This window comes from Emys orbicularis, chromosome 5, assembly GCF_028017835.1.
Source record: "Emys orbicularis isolate rEmyOrb1 chromosome 5, rEmyOrb1.hap1, whole genome shotgun sequence".
NCBI lineage: Eukaryota > Metazoa > Chordata > Testudines > Emydidae > Emys > Emys orbicularis.
In genome coordinates this window covers 72128346-72150571 of record NC_088687.1, presented here as the reverse complement: position 1 = coordinate 72150571, position 22226 = coordinate 72128346, and the positions used below count along the sequence as shown (strand labels likewise).

Sequence of the window (22226 nt, the reverse complement as noted above, 5' to 3'; positions counted from 1 at the left end):
CCCCCTTCAGGTAGTTGAAGGCTGCTATCAAATTCCCCCTCACTCTTCTCTTCTGCAGACTAAACAAGCCCAGTTCCCTCAACCTCTCCTTGCAAGTCATGTGCCCCAGCCCCCTGATCATTTTCATTGCCCTCCGCTGGACTCTCTCCAATTTGTAAACATCCTTTCTGTAGTGGGAGGACCAAAACTGGACACAGTACTCCAGATGTGGCCTCACCAGTGCTGAATAGAGGGGAATAATCACTTTCCTCGATCTGCTGGCAATGCTCCTACTAATGAAGCCCAATATGCCATTAGCCTTCTTGGCAACAAAGGCACGCTGCTGACTCATATCCAGCTTCTCATCCACTGTAATCCCCAGGTCCTTTTCTGCAGAACTGCTGCTTAGCCAGTCGGTCCCCAGCCTGTAGCAGTGCATGGGATTCTTCTGTCCTAAGTGTAGGACTCTGCACTTGTCCTTGTTGAACCTCATCAGATTTCTTTTGGCCCAATCCTCCAATTTGTCTAGGTCACTCTGGACCCTATCCCTACCGTCTAGTGTATCTACCTCTCCCCTCAGCTTACTGTAATCTGTGAATTTGCTGAGGGATCTATCTCATTATCCAAATCATTAAAGATCTTGAAGAAAAACGTCCCCAGGACCGACTCCTGGGTCACTCCGCTTGATACTGGCTGCCAACTAGACACTGAGCCATTGATCACTACCCATTGAGCCTGACAATCTAGCCAGTTTTCTATCCACCTTATAGTCCATTCATCCAATCCATACTTTTTTAACTTGCTGGCAAGAATATTGTGGGAGACTGTATCAAAAGCTTTGCTAATGTCAAGATATATCACATCCACCACTTTCCCCATATCCACAGAGCCAGTTAGCTCAGCATAGAAGGCAATCAAGTTGGTCAGGCATGACTTGCCCTTGGTGAATCCATGTTGACTGTTCCTGATCACCTTCCTCTCCTCCAAGTGCTTCAAAATGGTTTCCTTGAGGACCTGCTCGATGATTTTCCCAGGGACTGAAGTGAGGCTGACTGGTCTGTAGTTCCCATGTGTCACCATTGTTTTAAAATGAAGGTAGGATTTTTAATAGCATAATATTTCTCTCTACTTCTAGTACTGAAATAAAGGGCTAGCTTTGCCTACTTAGGAAGAATGCACAGTGTGACTGTCATTTTAAGGGAATTTTATGTGTAGTCCAATAGTGGGGTGTTCTGTGATGTTGCACTCTATATGATTTTATGAAAGTATGCTGATGAGTATGACTATAATGTAACTGGAATATGCTTCATGCAAAAGGTCTCTTGTAAGGTATCATTACAAAGCTTATAATGAGTGTGGTCATCCTATTTGTATAAATGTATCACTCTTGTATCTGAAACTAGAAATATAAAATATAACTCTGAGGGCCTATTGTAATTATGGAAAGTGTGGGCCATTAATAGTGGTTTGGATTCTTGATGGCTCCCATTAACCAGGACAATTGTCTGTAGATGGCTCTGTTTTACTTGTGAGTCTTCCTGTATACGTGTGTGCTGGCAAGTGGGTAATGAAGTCTTACAGTGACATGTGGTCATGTCACCTGAACTGGAATCCATCTTTAACCTGGTGCGTTTCCATTGAGAAGGGGGGGAAGGAGTAGGAACCCAGAGGGACAAAGGATTCCCACCTTATGCAAAAGATATATAAGTGGGTGGAACAGAGAAAAGGAGGCAGACATCATGAGAAATCCCCTAGCTACTACCTGAGCTGGAACAAGGGCTGTACCAGGGGAAAGGATTGTGCCCAGACTAGGAAGGCGTCCAATCTGTGAAAGTAACTTATTGAAACATCTCTGAGGGTGAGATTTTATCTGTATTCAGTTTTATTAGACATAGATTTGCGTGTTTTATTTTATTTTACTTGGTAATTCACTTTGTTCTGTCTGTTACTACTTAGAACCACTTAAATCTTACTTTCTGTATTTAAGAAGTAAAAAGTGATTTTATTAATTAACACAGCGTATGCATTAATACCTGAGGGGCGCAAACAGCTGTGCATCTCTCTATCAGTGTTATAGAGGGCGAACAATTTATGAGTTTATCCTGTATAAGCTTTATACAGGGTAAAACAGATTTATTTGGGGTTTAGACCCCATTGGGAGTTGGGCATCTGAGTGTTAAAGACAAGAACACTTCTGTAAGTTGCTTTCAGTTATGTCTGCAGCTTTGGGACACGTGGTTCAGACCCTGGGTCTGTGTTGGAGCAGACTGGCATGTCTGGCTCAACAAGACAGGGTGCTGGAGTCCCAGGTTGGCAGGGAAAGCAGGGGCAGAAGTAGTCTTGGAACATCAGTTGGCAGTTTCCAAGGGGTTTCTGTGATCTAACCCATCACATGTTCTACTTTTCCTCACCTCCAATGCTGTCTTTAAATTGAAGAGTTGTAACACGATATCATGTTAAATATTATACAAAACTTTGTGCTCAAATAACAAACATTTGATTAAGGAGAAATCCTGCTATGTATATAGGGCAATTTTCCCACTCTCTCCTTTTTGATTCAGTTATACGTAGCCACAATGGAGTTTCAGAGAAATGTGTTTGAAGTAAGCCTTACTTCCATCGTGAGTGGTTATCAAGAATGAAAAAAAACAAACAAAAACTCATAATGAATGAGACATGCATTTAAGTTTTATTTTTTCTGAAGTATATATATTGTAAGTTTGATGAATAGAAGAAAGTGACAGTGTCCAACTAGTCGGGAACTGAAGATCACAAAAGTTAGGAAATTCTAACAATGAAATTCTGTTACCACCTAAGCTTAGATTACCCTTATGTTGAAAGGGACATTTTGTGAGGGAATCTCAGGGCTTGTCTTCACTATGGGGGTAATTTGACCTAAGTTACGCTACTCCAGCTACATGAATAATTTAACTGGAGTCGACGTAGCTTAGGTCAACTTATCCCGGTGTCTTCACTGCACTGCATCGATGGGAGACACTCTCCGGTCAACTTACCTTACTCTTCTTGTACAGCTGGAGTACCGGGGTCGACCAGAGAGCGCTCTGCCATCAATTTAGCTAAACCAGGGGTGGGCAGACTTTTTGGCCCGAGTGCCCCATCTGGGTATGGAAATTGCCTAATACATGATGTGGAGCACTAGCACTCATGACAAAGGCCTATGAGCCTACTTAACCTATTTTGAACATAGAAGTGAGTACTTCTAGTAGTGGGACAGGGAAGTGACGAACATTAACAAGTTATTAATTGAGACAATGAGGGCAAAAACCCAACCCAACACAGAATAGTGTCAAACACCACTCTCATTGTTTTCAAAACACTTTAAGAGTTTTGCACAGATACCTCCAATAACTTTTGTGGATCCAATACAGAAAGAGCCCAACTAGTTATTGCCTTATGGTCAAATGTAGAAGTGATGTAACATGGTGTAAATCAGACCCTTTACACAGAGTATTTTGTATTTATTTTCCCCATTACTATCCCATTATTGTACTTTAATTTACATCTTTGTTCTGCTCTGCAGTGTGAAAAGCAGGGAATGGAGGGGTTATTTTAAATTAAAGCCTTCTTCCAGCTATTTGGCATGTAAATTACATCATTTTAGATTTTACACATTAAGAGACCAAGGAGGTTTAACACTGCCTAACTGGCACTACCTTACACATCAACTCTGTGGTTGGCTTAAGCAATTGGATATTATGCGGGTGAAGGTGTCCATAAAAAGTATTTGATACATGGAAAAAACACACCACTGATTTTATAGTCTCAAAGAAGAGGAGGGAAATGCAAAAAAAATGGATAACCATGATAAGAATCATTCAATTTTAAACATTACATTCTAGTGTACAAGCTATGAGTTTTATATTAACTATTACTGTTATTTTGGCTTGATCACACTGAGCTAACTGTCTCCAATTTGGCAAGTGTTCACATTTCAGATCCATACAAAATAAAAGCAAAGCAAGTAAAAACAAGCTCTCTGGTAATTTTGCCTCATTCGTGTTAAAACTGGGATGGGAATAATCCAAGAATATAATGTCTTGTGTTCAAAGAGTTACTTGGGCTTTTATCACTTTATCCTGAATAAAGGAAAGTTCTCATAGTTGCTGCTTTCATATTTTGTGTACATTTGTGTGTTGTGTCAATTATATATTTTCAGAACTCCTTAAATTGGCAAATAAAGTGTGATAGTGCATACAAACGTTATCTAGCTTGGTTCCTGGTCCTAAATTTTTAGACAGCTCTCAGACACAAAATTTATGAACTCTGAACCTACTACAAAATTTAAGGCAGGGCTTTTCAATTAATTGCACTGGAGTTTGGACACCTAACTTTGAGGTGCTTTTAAATATCTTTGCTTAAGAGAAGACCTATACAATCAAACAGCTATATACATCTGTGTAATACCAATGTGTATAAACAGATTAAAATAATGATTCTCAAATGGACTCTGATAAGGATAGTAAGAGCAGCAATATGCCAACTCGGTCCTTTTCGGTAACCCTCTTTTTAATCTTTCAGCAGCACCGAAGCTATATAGTTCTATCAAAATGTAGGAATTTCTTTTGGCCAGAAGTAGCACTCAATATCTAATGGAGGATTATCTGGTTTGATTTCTAGTGCCTTATTCTATCTGGGATGAGAGCAGTAGATTTGTTATGCAGGCAGACCATAGGGGATAAAGCAGTGGTTCTAACTCTTTTTCATTTGCTGGCACCAAAAAAATTTCGAATGGAGGTGCAGACCCCTTTGGAAATTTTACGCATAATCTGAAGACCCCCAGGAGTACACAGACCACAGGTTGAAAACCACTGTTGCATAATAATGACAACCTTTCACAGACCCCTTAGACATAGTCTGCAGACCTCAAAAGGTCCATGGACCACAGGTTGAGAACCCTGAGATAAGGGATGTGCATTCCCCCAGAATTAAACAGCAGTCTCTAGCTGGTTAAAGAGCAGGGTCAGTCAAGCCTCACAGGAGTTCACTCTCCATTTCGGATCATCCAGAGGGATGATGGACATATGACTGAGCCAGTGACATGTGTGCTAGAAGTTGGCTCAAAAAGTTAGGAAAAGAAAGAAGGATCCTCGGAGCTATCGCCTCCTCCCATGCCCACCCTTTCAGCGGGGAAAAAAAAAGATCTAGGAATGCTATAACTATTTTTCAAACTGTTCTTATATTGCAGTGTGCACTTAACTGTTGCAAAATCTCATGTATACAGGTTTTCCCCACCATTTTGTTATTACTCTACCCTTCTGAGGTAAACTGTAATAAAGTACAATCCCGTGCTTACAAGAGATTTAGGTTCAAAATTTGGGACTGATTTTAGAGTATTACTGTAAAATATTATTTAGAATTTCAGCAGTCAAAAAACCTCCGCATTTGCCAACAGTTACAATCCATTTAAACCTATCCATAATGGAAGAGAACATAAAACAGTATTAGATACCATATTTAACTGTTGGCAAATGTTGAGATTTATTTCTTAATATGTGGTCTATTGTCACTGGAAAATCCTAGTTTCAGTTAGATTGTCAGGCTTGGAGCTCAGAGATCTGATATAGTTTGACTGTAAAGGGCTATACAGGTCTTTACTTTTCAGTGTAAGACATCCTGAGTTTACAAAGGGTGTTCTCCACAAAAGGAATTATTGTAAGTGCTTCTATTTGAAGAAAAATACTGAATATTGGCATCTCTCTTCTCCACTATTTACACAACACTCCGACTCCTGGTCTCAGCCCACTGCTGGCATTATCCACCCAACAGTGAAACCTTTAATTTGGCAACACTCTCCAACTTGATAACTATGATCTGCAACACACTTTTAACCTTTGTACACAAAAGAGACAGTGTTATTAATTTTGCAGATGCTTGACTAGCCATATTTTGACCATATATGAATTCTACATTATTTTAACAGGTATTTTTTGACATGAGTTTACTTTATTACCTTGCTTCACTTACAGATATCTGTGTTTTTAGGTATGCTCCGTACTCTTGTTTTGTTTTTTTTTTCCTTGGGAAAGCTGGTTCAAATCCAGTTTGTTATTCTGAGAGGAGAAGTATGCCTTGACATTTAGATTAGTTCCCAGGAGGCAGCAAAGCCTATCATAAAACAGCATCACTCCTGACTGAGGAGGCCCTGCTTCCCCTTCAAGTCAGCCTTCTGGAAAACGTACACGGAGATATAACTGTGTGTGGCAGCATCTAGCATTATACCTGGCCTCTGGATATTAGAATTCTTCACTGCACCGGAGTATTATACATTATAGAAAAAGAAAAGCTACATACTGGACTAATTATCTCATACTTCTCTTACACAATGCTAGTGGACTAGTCTGAGGTTATATGTTAAATAGTCTTTTACACAGTAAGTCCACAAATTGTCAGCATTATGACCAGTTAACATAGGTTATCAGGCCCTGGAGTTCAGTATGGCACAATTAAAATGCAAATACATGCACAGCTTTCCTAAATGGCAAATATTTTCAAAAAGCCTCCCTGTGAAGATGTCTCAGGTCTCCCCTACAAGGCAGTTATTTCCCCTGGGCCCCCTTGCTCCCTCTCTGCAACTTTCTTTTCTATGATGTACAAAAGTTATAACTCAGCAGCTTGCCAGGTAATAAGGAAGGTGTTCAACTGGTATTTAACTGTTCCTGGGACAAAAATGGAACAACGAGTACTGCCCTCTCTCAACTTTTCTTCCCCTCCCCTTCTGACAAGCATAGCCATATAAAACAGAAGGAAACAAACCAAAGCTGCCAATATATGACCCAAGCTCTCTATAGAGCACTCAGATCATCAGATGAAAGGTACTGCAAAGTATTAATTATTTTTATGGCATCAGCACATACATACACTGCAGGAATGCACGATTACAGTTCCCTGATGTTAAAAGGTACTTTGATTTGAAGCACTACATTAGTCTTAGCAACTAATACAAACATCTCAGTAATGGCCTTGCTGCACAAGGATCTTTAAAGTCATCTACTTGCTTTGACCTGCAGCTAGCTGAAAAAACAACTTTTATGGGTGATTCTACTTGGTAATTACCAGCAAAACTTTAAATGTTCAACACACTGCCTTTTCCCTACAGGAAACCAGACTGATGTCAATTTTAAACCAACATAGGGTCAGATTGTGCCACTCTTACTCATGTTGAATTGTACCTTACTTAAATGCAGAGTAAGGTGCTATTTAGGGTACATAAGGCTCTCAGTATCTGATCCATAATTAGCGTTTGTTGGATATCCAGCTCTTAATGCATCAGATAAGATACCTCCTTCAGTGATATGTAGGTACGTAACCTTTCTTAACTGAAAAGCCCTGCATTTATACAATTTTAAATGTTCACTAGAGCTGGGTGAATTATTCCTCATTAATTTTAAAAAAAAATGTTAAAAATCTGTATACAGAAAAGTGCTCATCTGCTCATTACTCAATTTGTCTATACATAAGTCAGCCTATGGATTGCTTACAAACTATTCACCATGACTTCCATCAATTATTCCCTGTTCTTAATTAGCTAGTTATATTTTGTGATGTGGTAATATTTCAGCTGGTTAACTTGATGACTTCTATACCCACAAAGCTTCTAAGATGGCTGCATACAAATCTAATACAGAGCAGCAGGAGTTATGTTCGACATTGTCTCCCCACAAAAATGTCTGTAAAAATGTGCTTATATAAATATTCACAAGAAGTCAAATACAAGAGTCCACGCATGCTGTAAAAAACAGTTCCGAGTTTTATCTAAGAATGTTTGTAATATTAGAGCAATATTTGGCCACTGTCACAGTCTGCTGCTTGTATTATTGGTTCCCATTGACTGTTCACAGGTTTGTGGGAGGTCTGCTATCAATTCAGTATCTGTGCCCCTTAAAAAGTAATTTTATATGTGTACGAATGGATATTACAATACAGTGCTTATGTCACATACGAGATTTTATTTTATTTTAAATACCAACCCTCAGAATAGAGGGCAATTATTTGGTTTGACAATTTTGGCACTGATTTAGAAGGAATGTTCTTGCTGATCAAGATTCTGGTTCATGAGTGCGAACACCCTAAATAACACAGAAATAAGGATAATACAATGGGTTCAAAAATGCAAGGCTACCAGTTTGTTACTGTGTTGCATCCAATTTGGAACTACTGCTATGCTAGTGTCTGAAATCCTAAAGTAATTATTAGCAACCATTATATTTAAAGTCACAAGAGTTTCTATACAACACACTTTTCACTGTTCATAACTTTTCTGAAGTGTATTGGTGGATTAAAGTTTCCATGCCTAAATGTGTGTATTTTTTTTTAAAAGAATTTCAGGCAGTTGTGCTCAGCCACTTGAGTTATCTGAAGATAAACAAAACAAAACCTCACACTAATTCGTCTTTTGAAGGCAAGCCTTTTGTGCAGAAAATGAATAAGTGAATGAACTTTGGAAGCTCTAATTTCACATATAAATAGTTTTCACTGAGGTGTTGTACCTTTAGTAGCTTTTGATTTTTAGCGTTTGCCTTCCAGAAGGCTCTTTTGTGGATTAATGGAACCAACAGGTCTACTTGCTGCCGTCTGACTGTGTCTCACACCACTGTAAAGGCTAATAGAAGATCGCATCATATAAGCATTATGAGATGTACGTATGGGTGTCATTCAAGAAATTGTATAGATGTACTACCAATGTTTAAACTATGTTTATCAACCCTGCCTAGTTACAAAGTTCTCCCAGACAAAGGAATACTGATTTACCTATCTGCCAGGATCTCTTATGTAAATTAGTCAGGATAAGCCAAATACAGTGGAAGTACAGGCAAAACAAGTTAATAGGAGGCCTTGTAAACAGCACAGCTTCACCAAACCAGAGCACAGAGCAGTGGGGAACAAAGATCTTTTCTGGAGGTACACTTTGAAGCGTATCCTTTTGAAGGTTTGTTGGACTACAGGAAGGATAAGAAGGGGTTTCCTTTCCCATCACTGAGGGAACAAAAAGGACAGCACTTCTTGCATCCATGAAAGTTGGATCCTGACCCTGAGGGCTGGTGACACAGAGGTTGCTTTAGATGAGAAACTTACTGTGGATATAGGTCTAAGCATAACTTTTAACAGGCTTTAGTCTTTTAGAAGTGTGTTATACTTATGTTGTATCTGTAACATTACTGTTTCCATTATTCTTACTCAATACTCACTTGAATCTGTTGTTTATTAAATTTATTCTCCTTTTACTATAAAGTCATCTCAGGGTATGTCTATGCAGCAAAGAAAAACCCACGGCTGGCCCTTGCTAGCCAACTCGGGCTCATGGGGCTTGGGCTGCGGGGCTGTTTCATTGCTGAGTAGACTTCTGGGCTCAGGCACGACTCTGAGCTCCGGGACCCTTCTACCCCACAGAATCTTAGAGCTCGGTCTCCTGCCTGAGCCCAGAAGTCTACACAGCAATGAAACAGCCCCACAGCCCGAGCTCCGTGAGCCCAAGTTGGCTGATACAGGCCAGCCGTGGGTTTTCCTTTGCTGCATAGACATAGCCTCAGCACTATGATATTAAGAAGGGTGTGCCTTCTCAGTTGAATCAAGTAAGCTTGTATGTACACTGTCTCTTTGGAGGCAGTGGACTTGGCAATTACTGAGAGTGTCCAGTGATAGGGGGCTGAACACTACAGAGGGACACTTCTGGGAAGTTCAGGAACTGAGGTATACCAAGTGTTAACTTGTGAGACAAAGTAAGGGCTGGCAGAGTCCTGAGAAGCTTGCCTGGGATGGCTAAAAGACTGGGGAACATCTCTCTCCGAGTTTAGCACCAGCAAGTCTCACCCACCACCTCAGAGAGAGAGAGAAACACAGTGACCTATGGTTCTGGATGCCTTAAGAAATATCACAAGACCCATGGAGATGATATTCTTTTGCACCACTATCCATGGTACATGTAGTAGGTGAAAGGAACGAAAGGGGAACCTTTCACCTCTTTAATCTCCCCTGCATTGGCCTCAATCTGGCCCAAAGCTACCAAGCTACCTAGTTTTGGTCTAGTTAACGCTGCCCTATCAAACTAAACTGCTTATAAGAAAGAAAAACAGATTTTCCAGATGGCCTCTAAAACTAATAAAATAAACTCAATTTTCACTGCTATTTAACAGTATTTCTTCTATGCTAGGTCTACTATAAGTCATTAGAGTATAGGCTGCTCTGCCTCCCCCAAGGTCTTGTCAACTCTAATTGAATAAACTGAAGTTAATGTTTTCAGTCATCAGCTATGTACATTTGCAAAAAATCCCATTTACTCAGTTTTGTAGTCCAGTTCAGTAAAATTAACTTCCATGCTGTCTTGAAAACATTTACAGAGTGCATTTCAGACATGGCAAACAGCTTTGTGTCTTTCAGCAAAGAATGTTTCAAGCGTCAAGTTTCAAAGTGATAATTGTATTTACTGCATTCATATTTATAAAGCAATGCAGTGTATCCCACAAAAGTATGTGCTGTCTAAATAAGATTATTAAATTGCTGTAATTACCCCTAACATTCTTAAACAATCCAAGATGTGGTATTGCCCTAAGGCAAGTAAGCAAACATGTCAAAAAAACACTAACATAACTATTTAGAAATTATTTGGAACAGCATTACGTACTTGTTGAACACTGATAAGCAATGACTGCAATGAAGCCAAATATATTGATTCCAAATGCTGTTCTTTATTGAACACTCATCCCCATATTTTCAGCACCGATAAGATCCTCCACTTTCAATACGCTTTACCCTTGCACCTCTGCAAGCCACACAATACAATATTCCACTTCACATAAGGCTTCTGATTGACAGTACTGATCTGACAAAAAACAAACAAACAAAAAAATACCTCCAACAAATTAGCATATGCTGGTCAGATTACTAATATATTTCCTTTTTGCCAAAACCTTTGACAAGAGGTGGCTAAGGTCAAAAGCTTGTAGGAGGCTAGAAAAAACAAGAGACCATGTTTTGAATTTACACAAGCATGAACTCAAATAAATAGTAAGTGATACAGAGAGCTGAGTCTTGGTTCTATTTTTACAGTGTAGTTTGTTATTAATAATCTGATTTTAAAACTGAAGTCTTGTTGATAATCTCTAGTCTGCTGAAGACTTGAGTGGATACATTCTCATCTGAGAAAGTTTGCCTATGCTCTCAGCCAAGCACAACACTTACATAGCCACTTAAAAAAAAAAGTGTCCTTATAAACTTATTGTATAAAGAGAGAGACCCATTTTCTTCACATTCCATTCAGGAATAGCTTTTAAGAATTAGAGTGGCTATGAATACACTTCACATCAAGCCCAGAATATTCAAAATACAACTGTACTTGATAACACTATTGTCTATTCTTTGGATTTCTTTTGTAAATAGTAATTAAGATGCTATTTATCTGGGAGTGTTAGTCAGCAATTTTAGATCTGCATTTTGTAACAGAGGAAGACAAAAAGGGATAACTGTTAAAAAAAATGGATCGTCACTGTTAGAATATTCATGATGTAATTAGAAATACATCAGGACAAAAACTTGTATTCACAAATAGCTGCTGAACAATAAACTGACTGAGCTGGGATTCCTGCCTAAATCCAATTTAAGACAGAAGTCCTAGTTTTTTTTATTATTTAAAACAATTGCCCCATTATCTTGATATTGCCTCTCATAACTTCCATCTTTATGCACCTAACTTTTTTTTTTATTTATGCTGTGAAATTTCATGGTAGAACACAAGTTTCTGATTTTTTTTAAAAGGTCGTTCAGTGAAAGGTACTAGACAGTCTGCCTGAGGACAGAACTCCTCTTAGTGCACAGAAAAATAACGGACAGCAGAAATGCATCATCTGTCTAACAACCCTCAAACATATACCAGAGGGACAAGAAATGGGTGAAATTAGTAGTTTAAGAATCGCTCAGCATCCCTGCCTCTTCTGTCCTTGGAGTCTTTGTACACACAAGCTTGTTTCTAGGTCCCTGAACAGCCATTGTTAACAGACTAAACCACATTTGAACCAGTGACTGTTGTTCAAAGTTACATAGGATAAAGTATCCTATTATCAACACCCAGTCCCTGTGAAGGGTCATTTCCCAATGACACTGTAGGTGCCTGACTCTCCTCACACCAGTTTATCACTAGTGTGACTATTTGTATAAATTTGACCATAAAGTGTGTGTGTGGGGGGGAAATAAGACATTTACCTGCAATGACAATGAGTATTCACACACTGCATCGGTTCCCAGGCACTTATGCACAAATAGTATCAACAGACAATCATGATGTCCATTCAACACCCTCTTGGTTCTTAAAAGGAAAGGCATCTTCCTAACAAGTTAAAGAAAACTACTGCTCTATCCTTCAGCCAAGCAGAGGGGAGCCTGATCTAAACCATCCTGGCCACAAGGGAATACTGCATCCACAGCATATTCTTCTCAATTCCACAGAATCCCTACTGTGAGTGTTCAGCACACAAGCTGGGTAGGGAGAGATCTCTGCCAGATCTCTCATCCACCCTAAAATCCACAGGGCATATCAGCACAAATCACTGCAGGCAGAATTTGCAGTTTGCTCATTGGCATCATGGAAAACCCTCCCCTCCAAAAGGAGCTCCCCAGGCAGAGTTGGCTAGGAAAACCCATTTGCCCAAGCACTGTTCAGAGAAGTGACCAATCACAGTATGCTTTCCAATAAAAAAAAAAAAAAGCAGGAGAAGTGATGAAATAATCACATCAATCACTGAGAGTGCTTTTTCAATACATATGAACTTTCCTGTTGCAGCCCAAAGATGCTCAGAATTTCTGCAAGAGAGGTGCTCCCTGGGCGTTCAGACATAGAAATACATTATCCCAAACGAGGGGTGAAGTAGGAAGAGAGATTTCAGAAGGGAAAAAGAGAATGGCGATACAGGCCACAGAATAGGAAAAAGAGGACAACAGATAACCGGGGGGAGACACCGAAATAGGAAAGGGATACTACTCTGATTTCTAAAATTTAACAAAGAGAATTCAACAAGGAGAAAGCAACAGAGGAAAGAAGAATATAAATCAAAGGCAAAACAACAAAAACAAAACAACGCCAAATGATTGAGAAAGGGTAAAAAAAGCAAATTAGGAAAAAATGAAAAGAAGTGATGTAACATCCAGAGAAATATCTCCTTGGACAGGGATATTATTTCCTTACATTTATATATAAGCTACCCCATATCTTAATTAGGGATAGGTAAAACAGCCATAACAGTCTACTGTTAATAAACAGATTTGAAACAAATTTTAGCTTCCTGTAGTGGGCATACTGGTAGGTTAAAAATAGCTACTATAGTTTCTCCCTTTGTAATCAGGCTCAGCAACACACACAAAAGTTCATATATTATTATTTATATTTTAGTAGCACCATTCATAGGGTAGGTGCAGTACCAACCTATAAGATGACAATGCCCCTACCCCAAAAGAACTTACATACGAGGAGTACTTTGATACTGCAGCAATTTTACAAAAGACAGAACTTGTGGAAGATAATGAAGGAATACAAGTTAGATAACGAGTCCTCTATTTAAATACCCTCCCTCTTCTTAGGGCTTTAGCACTATGATATAATAAGTAGAAAAATATTTACATATTTTAGACACCAAATACACTATACCAACAGGCTCTAGGAAGACAGGGGAGCATGAAGGTTAATTTTAGCAGAAAAGTTGTTTCTTAGAAAAAGAAAAAAAGTTTGAGTAAATCTATGGTAGGTGTTACAGCAATAGTAAGATACATATTTGTAGGAAAGATATATATGAAAAAAACTTTGCTACAATTTCAGCATCAGTAACAAACTTTCTGAGGTTTTAAAGGCTTTATAGCCAGCATGAGCCTTTAAAACAAATATTTTTCATTATAAGCTTTAATGCTAGAATAAAGCAGCAATTCTATGTCTAATGAGCTTAGGTAATTATTGCCTTGTCTAGCCTCTTCTGAAAATTGGTGTGACAATCATTAATGTTAAAGCATATAAATCCAGTTTTTAAATTTGTGAGAACAAGTTAATCCTGATTATGAAAACAGGTTATAGAATACAAGATAATGGTTATGGGCATGCCATTGAACTGTAGTCTTTTCTACAAAAGCACTTCCTACGATATTCCTATAGCGTGCATTACTTCTTTATATATTTTTTATAAAAGACTTCTCTAACCATTGAAACAAACACCTACTATTGTTAATTGCCTTGGTGATAATGTTGCTGGTTGTAGAACTCTATAGGTATCACTCATTCTCCAAAAAGAGAATTCTCCTGTTGACTCTTCCCATGAAAATCCATGATTCCTAAGAAGAGGTAGCAATACTGGGTTGGGAAATAAGGGAAGGGGACAAGTTAAAAGGATGAAACTGGTAGGTAAATTAGAACTATTCACAATAAAGGGCTTGTGTCAAATAAGGGCCGGATCCTCCAAACATTCACACACATGCATAAAGTTGAACTCATATGTAAGAGATCAGGGCTTAAAGCAGCACTTGTGAAGAGGGAGGGGAATTCTTTGAGGTAACTAATTTAGAGATAGGATTCTCAGCAAATGATGCAGATGTTACTGGGAGGATCAGAACTTTAGGTTCCTGCGAGGCTGTGTGTATTTTGGAGAGATTGAAATTTGTCTGCTTACTAGGCAATTAAGGGCCTGATTCTGCACTGCCTTGAACTGTATGAGATCACTCACAGCTGTGCAAAGTGCTGTTAAATGCTACCTAATGCGAGTGTCAATGTTTTCCATTTGCTTTACACAGCTATCACAGACTACAGAAGGTGCAAGACAGGGTAGAATCAAGCCCCTCAATTTAGAAAATTGAATGCGGGGTTAGAAGTGTAATGTAGTCTTAGGTTTTAAACTTATCAGAAGCCTTGGAATAATTGGGACATGGTAGGGAAGGGGAATCAAGCTATTGGAGGCTCCTCAGGTGCTCTGAAAACATAAAGTACACTATAAGTGCAGGATTATACAGTATTTGCTTTATTTGCTGTTGAAACCAGACTCTGAGCATATCTTTACATATTAATTTTGCTTGCTCACATTTAAATGTCATTAGTGTCTGCTGGCAGGGCTGTCCCTAGGGGGCTGCAGGGCCTGGGACAAATCAGCCCCTGCTGGCTTGGGGGCCCCACTCTGCATCAGCGGCTGGTTGGCAGGACAGACCCCAGGCACGCGGGGAGGCAGCTGGGACCTTGGGTGCAGAGCTGGCAGCCAGGAGACCAAGGGTGCTGCAGCACCCCCCCGCACTCCTAGTTCTCACGCCTATGTTTTCTGGGACCGACCGCACCAGCCAATCGCATGGCCTATGGGGCCCCCCAAAGTGCAGGCCCAGAGCAGTTGCCCTGATTCACCCTACCCAAGGGATGGCTCTGTCTGCTGGATCAGGTTAGAGTCCAGGTACATAGTAGTCATGAAGGGAAGTAGTTTGTAGTGAGCAAAAGAGGCATGTTGTTTACATGTACATATGGGATGTGTATAATACAAAATAAGCATGGATGCCTAAAGATAGGCTTCTAAATATATTTTTATGCACCTAAATAAGCAATTGATTTCAAAACTTCTGAACATCCAGCAACTACTTTTGAAGTCCAGGGGAGCTGATGGATATTCAGCACCTTTTAAAACTACAAACAGTAATTTGTTTCAGAGTAGCAGCCGTGTTAGTCTGTGTGTGCAAAAAGAAGTACTTGTGGCACCTTAGAGACTAACAAATTTATTTGAGCATAAGCTTTCGTGGGCTACAGCCCACTTCATCAGATGCACAGAATGGAACATATAGTAAGGAGATATATATACATACAGAGAACATGAAAAGGTGGGAGTTCCCCTACCAACTCTAAGCCTGGAACACTGGTGTTTGTATCTTTGAGGTTCTACTGTACTACTACTTCAGCATGGTTTCAGGGCAGTGGTTCTCAAATTATGGGAGCATCATGCTAACAACCACACATCCAACCCCATTCAGCCCCCAGTCCTGCTCTGTCTCCAGGCCCAGTTCTGCCTCCAGACCAGTTCTGACCCCACTGCAGCTCCGCACCACCCCCAGCCTGGATCTGCCCTCATTCCCTCTCCACCCCAGACCAGCTCTGTCTGTAGCCCCAGCTCCGCCCCCATCCCCAATTCTGCCCTCAGCTCTCTGCCTTCAGTGAAGCTCCACCGCTGAGGAAGGCTTGGCTGTGCAGTAATTGGGGGGAGGGGCATGGACAGATTCTGTTACTGCTAAGGGGGGATGCAACTGAAAAAGTTTGAGCATCACTGTTTTAGGGGATATTATACTATTGGTGTTGCTGCCTTTCAGATGAGATACAAAACCAAGATTCTGAACACTCTTAGTCACTAAAGATTGATAGCACTTACCATAAAAATATTGCTGTTTGGCCCTGGTATTATGGTCAAATTTCAGCTTAGGGAGCATCTTTAGTTTCATACAGTTAGCATGCTTAGTTTCTACAGGTATGAAAGTTTTCACTGCTTCTACCATTATTCCCCTAATATTCAAGATTTTGAGGAAAAGGGTGTCCAAAGTGAGGCTTCCCCAATCCATATATTTAGGTCCCAAATAAGTGGCCTGGTTTTCTAAGGTAACACATACCTAGAAATTCCCATTTAATGTAATCAGTAGGATCTCCTGAATGTGTAGCACTTCAGAAAATCAGGCCACTTATTTAGGTGCTTAAATATGGATTGGGAAGACTAACTTCAGGCATCCATTTATAAAAGTCTAGGCCTATATACACATTATATTTTCTCTCACACAGGTGCAGAAATCTCTCTGAAAATGGTAGGAAACATTTTAAGTTCAGCTATTGCACATTTTGCCTACTCCGATTTACTTCTGCAATTTCATCTGGATTCACTATTTTTTCCTTCCTGTGTTGAACTACTGTGTGATGTTGTTATGGGCTGTTACACAGTTCCATCCTGAAGACGGCTGCTTTTCAGTGTTGGAGGGAGGAAGAATGGAGGTGAAGTGATTCTTATGTGCACAATGTACAGTTCTTTGGAAGCCTTCTTAATGAAGCAGACTATACTAATGTTAGATAGTCTTATAATATAATAGTTGTGATTTCTCTTAAAATAGAGACTTAAAATACAACTTGTGATTTGTTTTAATAAATAAAAACCTGGACAAGATTTAGAGATGGACTCTGGGTCTGGGTCCAAACTTCCACAAAGTCTGAGAGGGTTCAAATTTTTGCTGTTACCTGTGTCTAACAACAAATTCTTAATAACTGACTGGATAATAGTACTGCTTTCACGGTTCACCCTGAAATACGTTTAACTAAATAAATATATTGAAACTGCTTTATACTGCCCCCTGGTGTTATTCACTAAAGAGAAATACTTTGTCAAAATTCTCATTGCCTGACTTGTGATAGGGTGACCTCTTCAGTAAAGTGGATAAGATTACAATAAGCCCCAGTGAAGAATTTTATTGGCATTGAAAATAAATTGTTATTGCAAGGTGGGGCACATTTTCCAAATCTTCCCCCCCCCCCCCCATCTCTAAAATCACCATTCCATTCACATTAAAGGAAAAAGCCACCGTTTCTATGGTATTCACACAAGGGAGCATGATTTGTTTTTTCATAAGTGCCTCACATACCATAGTCCAGGAACTGTGCTGACAATTTTTTGCATCTCTTCTATTGTCCCTGAATGAAGAGTAACAAAGAGATATCACCAATCAAAGATATAACCACATAAAAAAAAAAACCAATTGGGGGTAGACCAGATTGTAAGTTAATGAGTACTGCAATATTAAGGGAATTTAAAAAAAAAAAAAAAAAAAAGGCATGTCAGTTAAAGTGAAGAACTTGTAGCTTCTTTGCACACACCACTAACTGGATGAATGCAATAGCAATGCAAAAATACTATGAAAGCATCTAAGGTTTTTGCACACATCTTTCCATTGCTGTGGGTTTTTCCATGGATGACTCCACAGCTGTGGGTCAGAGTAATAATAAGACTGCTAGACAAAATAATAGCAATGAGATACTGTAATGTTAATATAATGATGTATCTTTGCTTTCCTAATATTGCATCTTCATTGAGGACTTATAATATCATACACAGCATTTCACTTTTAGGTCACTGGTTTGATTCCAGTTCTGCTCAGCAGTTATCTAAAGTTATTACCAACTGATGATTATATGCTATATGCATTAAATGCACTTAGAATATTTCACCATTTTCAGAGATTTTACTGGTATGAGAAAGATTCCATATACATATTTTAGGTTATAATCTTTGGATAGGTACCCATAGCATAGGGTAGGTGCCTATACTTATACTTTATAATTCTGAAGTGTTAAATTAACAGGCATATTAGGCTAGAACTGGTAAAAATAGTCAACTCAGTAGAAACGTTGAGTATCTCTATGACCTGTTTCATTCTAGTAGATTAATGTAGTATACAACTTGACTATCAGTTCTTTCTAATCAAGCCAAAATAAATCAGTTAAAGATTAAGCTTGTTTTCTGGCGTCAAAGATTTTCACATTCCCTTCCTTATTAAGGTCTGCTATTTTTAGACTATTCATTCTTACTTGCTTTCAATTTAAGGAAGTACAGCTGCTTTGTAATACTTTATAATACCTGAATAATTGTATTAAAATCATGTCGAAAACATGTTGCTTTGCAAAATAATTGCTTTGATCTGTCAATTTCTTTTCTTGTTAAAGATGTTTTCTTAAGCATCTGATGTCTGCCAATATTTTGTCTTAAATCTTTCCAAGAAATGCCCAGGTCTGCAAGTTGCAATTGCCCTCAACTTCCATTGGCTTCAAAAGGATCTGAAAGCTCTCAGCACCTTTCAGATTTTGCTGACAGGGCCGGCTCCAGCATTTCTGCCGCCCCAAGCAAAAAAAAAAAAAAAAAAAAAAAAAAAAAAAAAGCCACGATTGGCGGCTGCAGTTCAGCGGCAGGTCCTTCGCTCCTAGAGGGAGTGAGGGACCTGCTGCCCCCAAATTGCCGCAGATGCTGCCCCTCTCCCTTGGCTGCCCCAAGCACCTGCTTGTTAAGCTGGTGCCTGGAGCCGGCCCTGTTTGCCGAGTTCCCTTAATAATTGTGTTTATAGCTTTTAGAAATGTAAAATTTAGAACTCTCATAATAGCTAACAAGTATGATTTAACAATTAAGAACATTGTGAAAATTGTTATTACAGTAGATATTTCAGTATGCCCATCAAGCATAACAATACAGGTTCAAAATTCCAACGACATACTGGAGGAAATGTTTTGATACAGGGACCATCTTGATATCTTCTGAGAATGTCTCAATCTGAAAGACTTCTGGCTAGAGGTGACAAAATTATTAGAAAGTTTTTTCAGGTTATTTATCCAATGTTCTGACTGATGGAGAGAAATGCAATGTATACACTTATTTACTGTCTTTGTGACTGCAGCATTTAAGGACCAGATTGTGAATCCCTTTACTCACATTGGTGAGACACTAGTCTCATAAGTAGTCCCACTGAAGCCAATTTTGGGCCTAGTTCTGCCACCCTTACTTGGACTGAGTAGTACCTGTAGTAAGATGAGGCCCTGAGACATAAACCCTTGGTATCAGAGGCCTGGTATGAGGCCTAAGGCCTGAACGGAAGTAATGGTCAAGACTTTGCTAACATAAAGCAAAGTTATGCTGTGAGCCAGAGGCAGGCCCTACTCACAGATGTTGGCAAGAACAAGGCTGCTAAAAACACGTATACACATACAAGCACTAGTAAGATGAACGTGTGCTAGGATGGCACCAGAACAGCCCGGTACAAACACATCTCACAGAGATAAAAAGGAACCCATCCTAAAGACAGGGTCAAAAGGACAATATGATGGATAGACTTGTTTGTTCAAACCAACCTATACCAGGGGAGAGGCAGCACCCTAATGCATAGAGGGGCTGTACCTCAATGTGTCAGGAGTGATGTGTAACCTGTTTGTACCGGTGTATAAGAATGCATCCCTATGTGGACATCTTTGTCTGGCCTAGGGGGCAGTGGCAAATCCTGCCACTGACTGAGCTGGTCCATTGTCAGGAAGCACATATGTACTAGCAGAACTGTAGACATCTGATCCGGGGAGCTAGAGACTGTTTTGTTTGACAATAAACCTGGCTGGGTGCCTTCGTACCTTATTAGAGTCTACGGTCATTGGGCGGTTCGCTCGAGATCTGCTATTCCAGCTATGTGCGCAGAGCTGGGACAGCACACTGGGAGAACACACATACACGCAACCGACCGTTATCATCATTGAACGGAGCAGAGCACCACACCGGTGACGTCTGACGACAGTACCTTACTCTGCAAGTAGAAATCAATGGAAATATTCGCGGAGTAAGGAACCACCAAGGTAATGGTGATAAAATCTGTCACTTCATGACTATATTAGTAAAACCACTTGGCTGTCAGCACGCACTGTTAGAATTTTCTTGTACATTACCCTTGAGCAGGTCCATGGTGATACTCTTCCACAAAAGAGAAATTAGAAGATATCAGCCATTAGAAGATATCACCCTGACCATTTTAAACTGCCATACACCTACCTGACATGAGGTGTTGGGTTTCCAGCAACTCTGCACTCCAGCAGCACCTTGCTTCCTTCAGCCACTTCCTGGCTCCGGAGTTTCTGAGTAAATCGAGGAGCTGAAGACTGATAGCTACCCTGATTGGTGAGCTCATGGTGGAAGGCAGTTTCACTTTCTTGAGTGACATACTTCCTGTCAGGGAAGGGCTCTCCATTGTGGTGAGTCTCAGGTAACTTTGCCTCAGGTTTGGTCTCTGGATATGCTCTACCAGGGCTCTGATTCACTGAGGCATTTATCATGGCTGACTGTTTCTTTTTAGGAGACAGGTATCCACTATCTGGAGAAGAGGAGTCCCCATTGGGACTCCTGCCTCTTGCCTTTGCTGCTTCTCTAAATATGGAAGAAAGTTCTTCAATGAACATGGCAGCCTTGTCACAGAGCTTGTTCCTGAAAGGAGCATCTCCCTGGGACATTGATTTGGATTTTGGGCTTGTCTTTTGCGTATTTGGACTACATCTCTCTGCATTTCTTAGACTCCGAATAAAGCTGGGGCTAGCCGTTAGCGAGGGCGAGATGCTGCCTTGCCTCCCAGGAACAGTGCAAATGCTGCTTGCTGCCTGAGGGGATGTAGGTGGTTGCTGTTTCTGTTGCTCTGGGAGAGTTTGAGCTGTGCTGAATAGTGAATTTGGACTGCTCAGCTGAAGCGTCCCCAAAACTTCTTGTTCGTGGACTTTGGTCTTTCTAGAAGAAGCATATTCTGATGAGTTTGGATAAGTGTTGAAATGATGAGTGAACTCCTGCTCTACATTCTGATTCTCCTTCACTGAATTAGCAATAGCTTCTCTGGCAAGGTCAAGGCTTTTACTTATCTCCTCCTTGCTGAGAAATGCAGATAGCTCATTTGAAACCTCTCCATCCTGTATGCCTGATAGGGAATCATAAAAAAAGTCATGAAAGGAGGAAGCCTCTGACATGTTCTCAGAGTAATCCTCGTGGGCTCTTTTCTCTGCTGAGTAAGCCTCCTTTAGCATTAAGGGTAGAGACACCACCTGCTCATGCCTTCTGTCTTGCATGCTGGAAGAAAATGCACATAATTTCTATCAGCAGTGTGACAATAAAACAAACACGTTATATGCTTGTCATATAACTGTAGATTCATTATTTACAAATGACAGGATACAAAAGCAGGTGGGAAAAAGTCAAATCCTAATGATGTAAGAATTATTTGTAGCATGATCATTCACTTTGAGTTAGAATAGGCCTGACACTGAGCAAGAGAAGGCTAGTTACAAAGTAAGTGTTTCAGGAGTGGGTCCTCTACAGGCAGTCCTGTTATGAATTTGTAAGGGGTTTGTTTTGTTTTAACCCTGCATGTTGGCTAGCACTAGCTCATCTCCTCCAAATGATTTTCAGTGATTTATTGGTTCCCATTAATCTTACCCATTCTATTATTATATGTTTAGGTTCATGATCATTTCCATGATGTACCTGCATTTCTTTCCCCACAAAATTGCCTTCAAAATCATAACGTATTGCAACATTAAATCACAATAAGAGAACACTGAAGTGATTTAAACAAATGATGATTATTATTAAGAATCTGAATGAGTAGGAGTCTCTAGAATTCCCTTGATTAGAATTGCCATGCTTTCTCCTGGTTAATATAAAATTATTTTTAATCATGTTATTTATGATCTTCTGGTT

General features: G+C 39.8%; 1 protein-coding gene across 2 annotated transcripts in view; it reads right to left on the bottom strand.

Moving 5' to 3' along the window:
- PALLD (palladin, cytoskeletal associated protein) overlaps positions 1–21511 on the bottom strand; it is a 308674-nt gene extending 287163 nt beyond the window's left edge. The window contains exon 1 of one of the 2 annotated variants that reach the window (XM_065404625.1): positions 20541–21511. In XM_065404625.1, the coding sequence (XP_065260697.1) occupies positions 20541–21496 (956 nt within the window). In that variant the 5' untranslated portion in view covers positions 21497–21511. The remainder of the gene's footprint in view (positions 1–20540) is intronic. The other variant, XM_065404626.1, reaches the window with a different exon arrangement.
- Between the last annotated feature and the right edge of the window lie 715 nt (positions 21512–22226).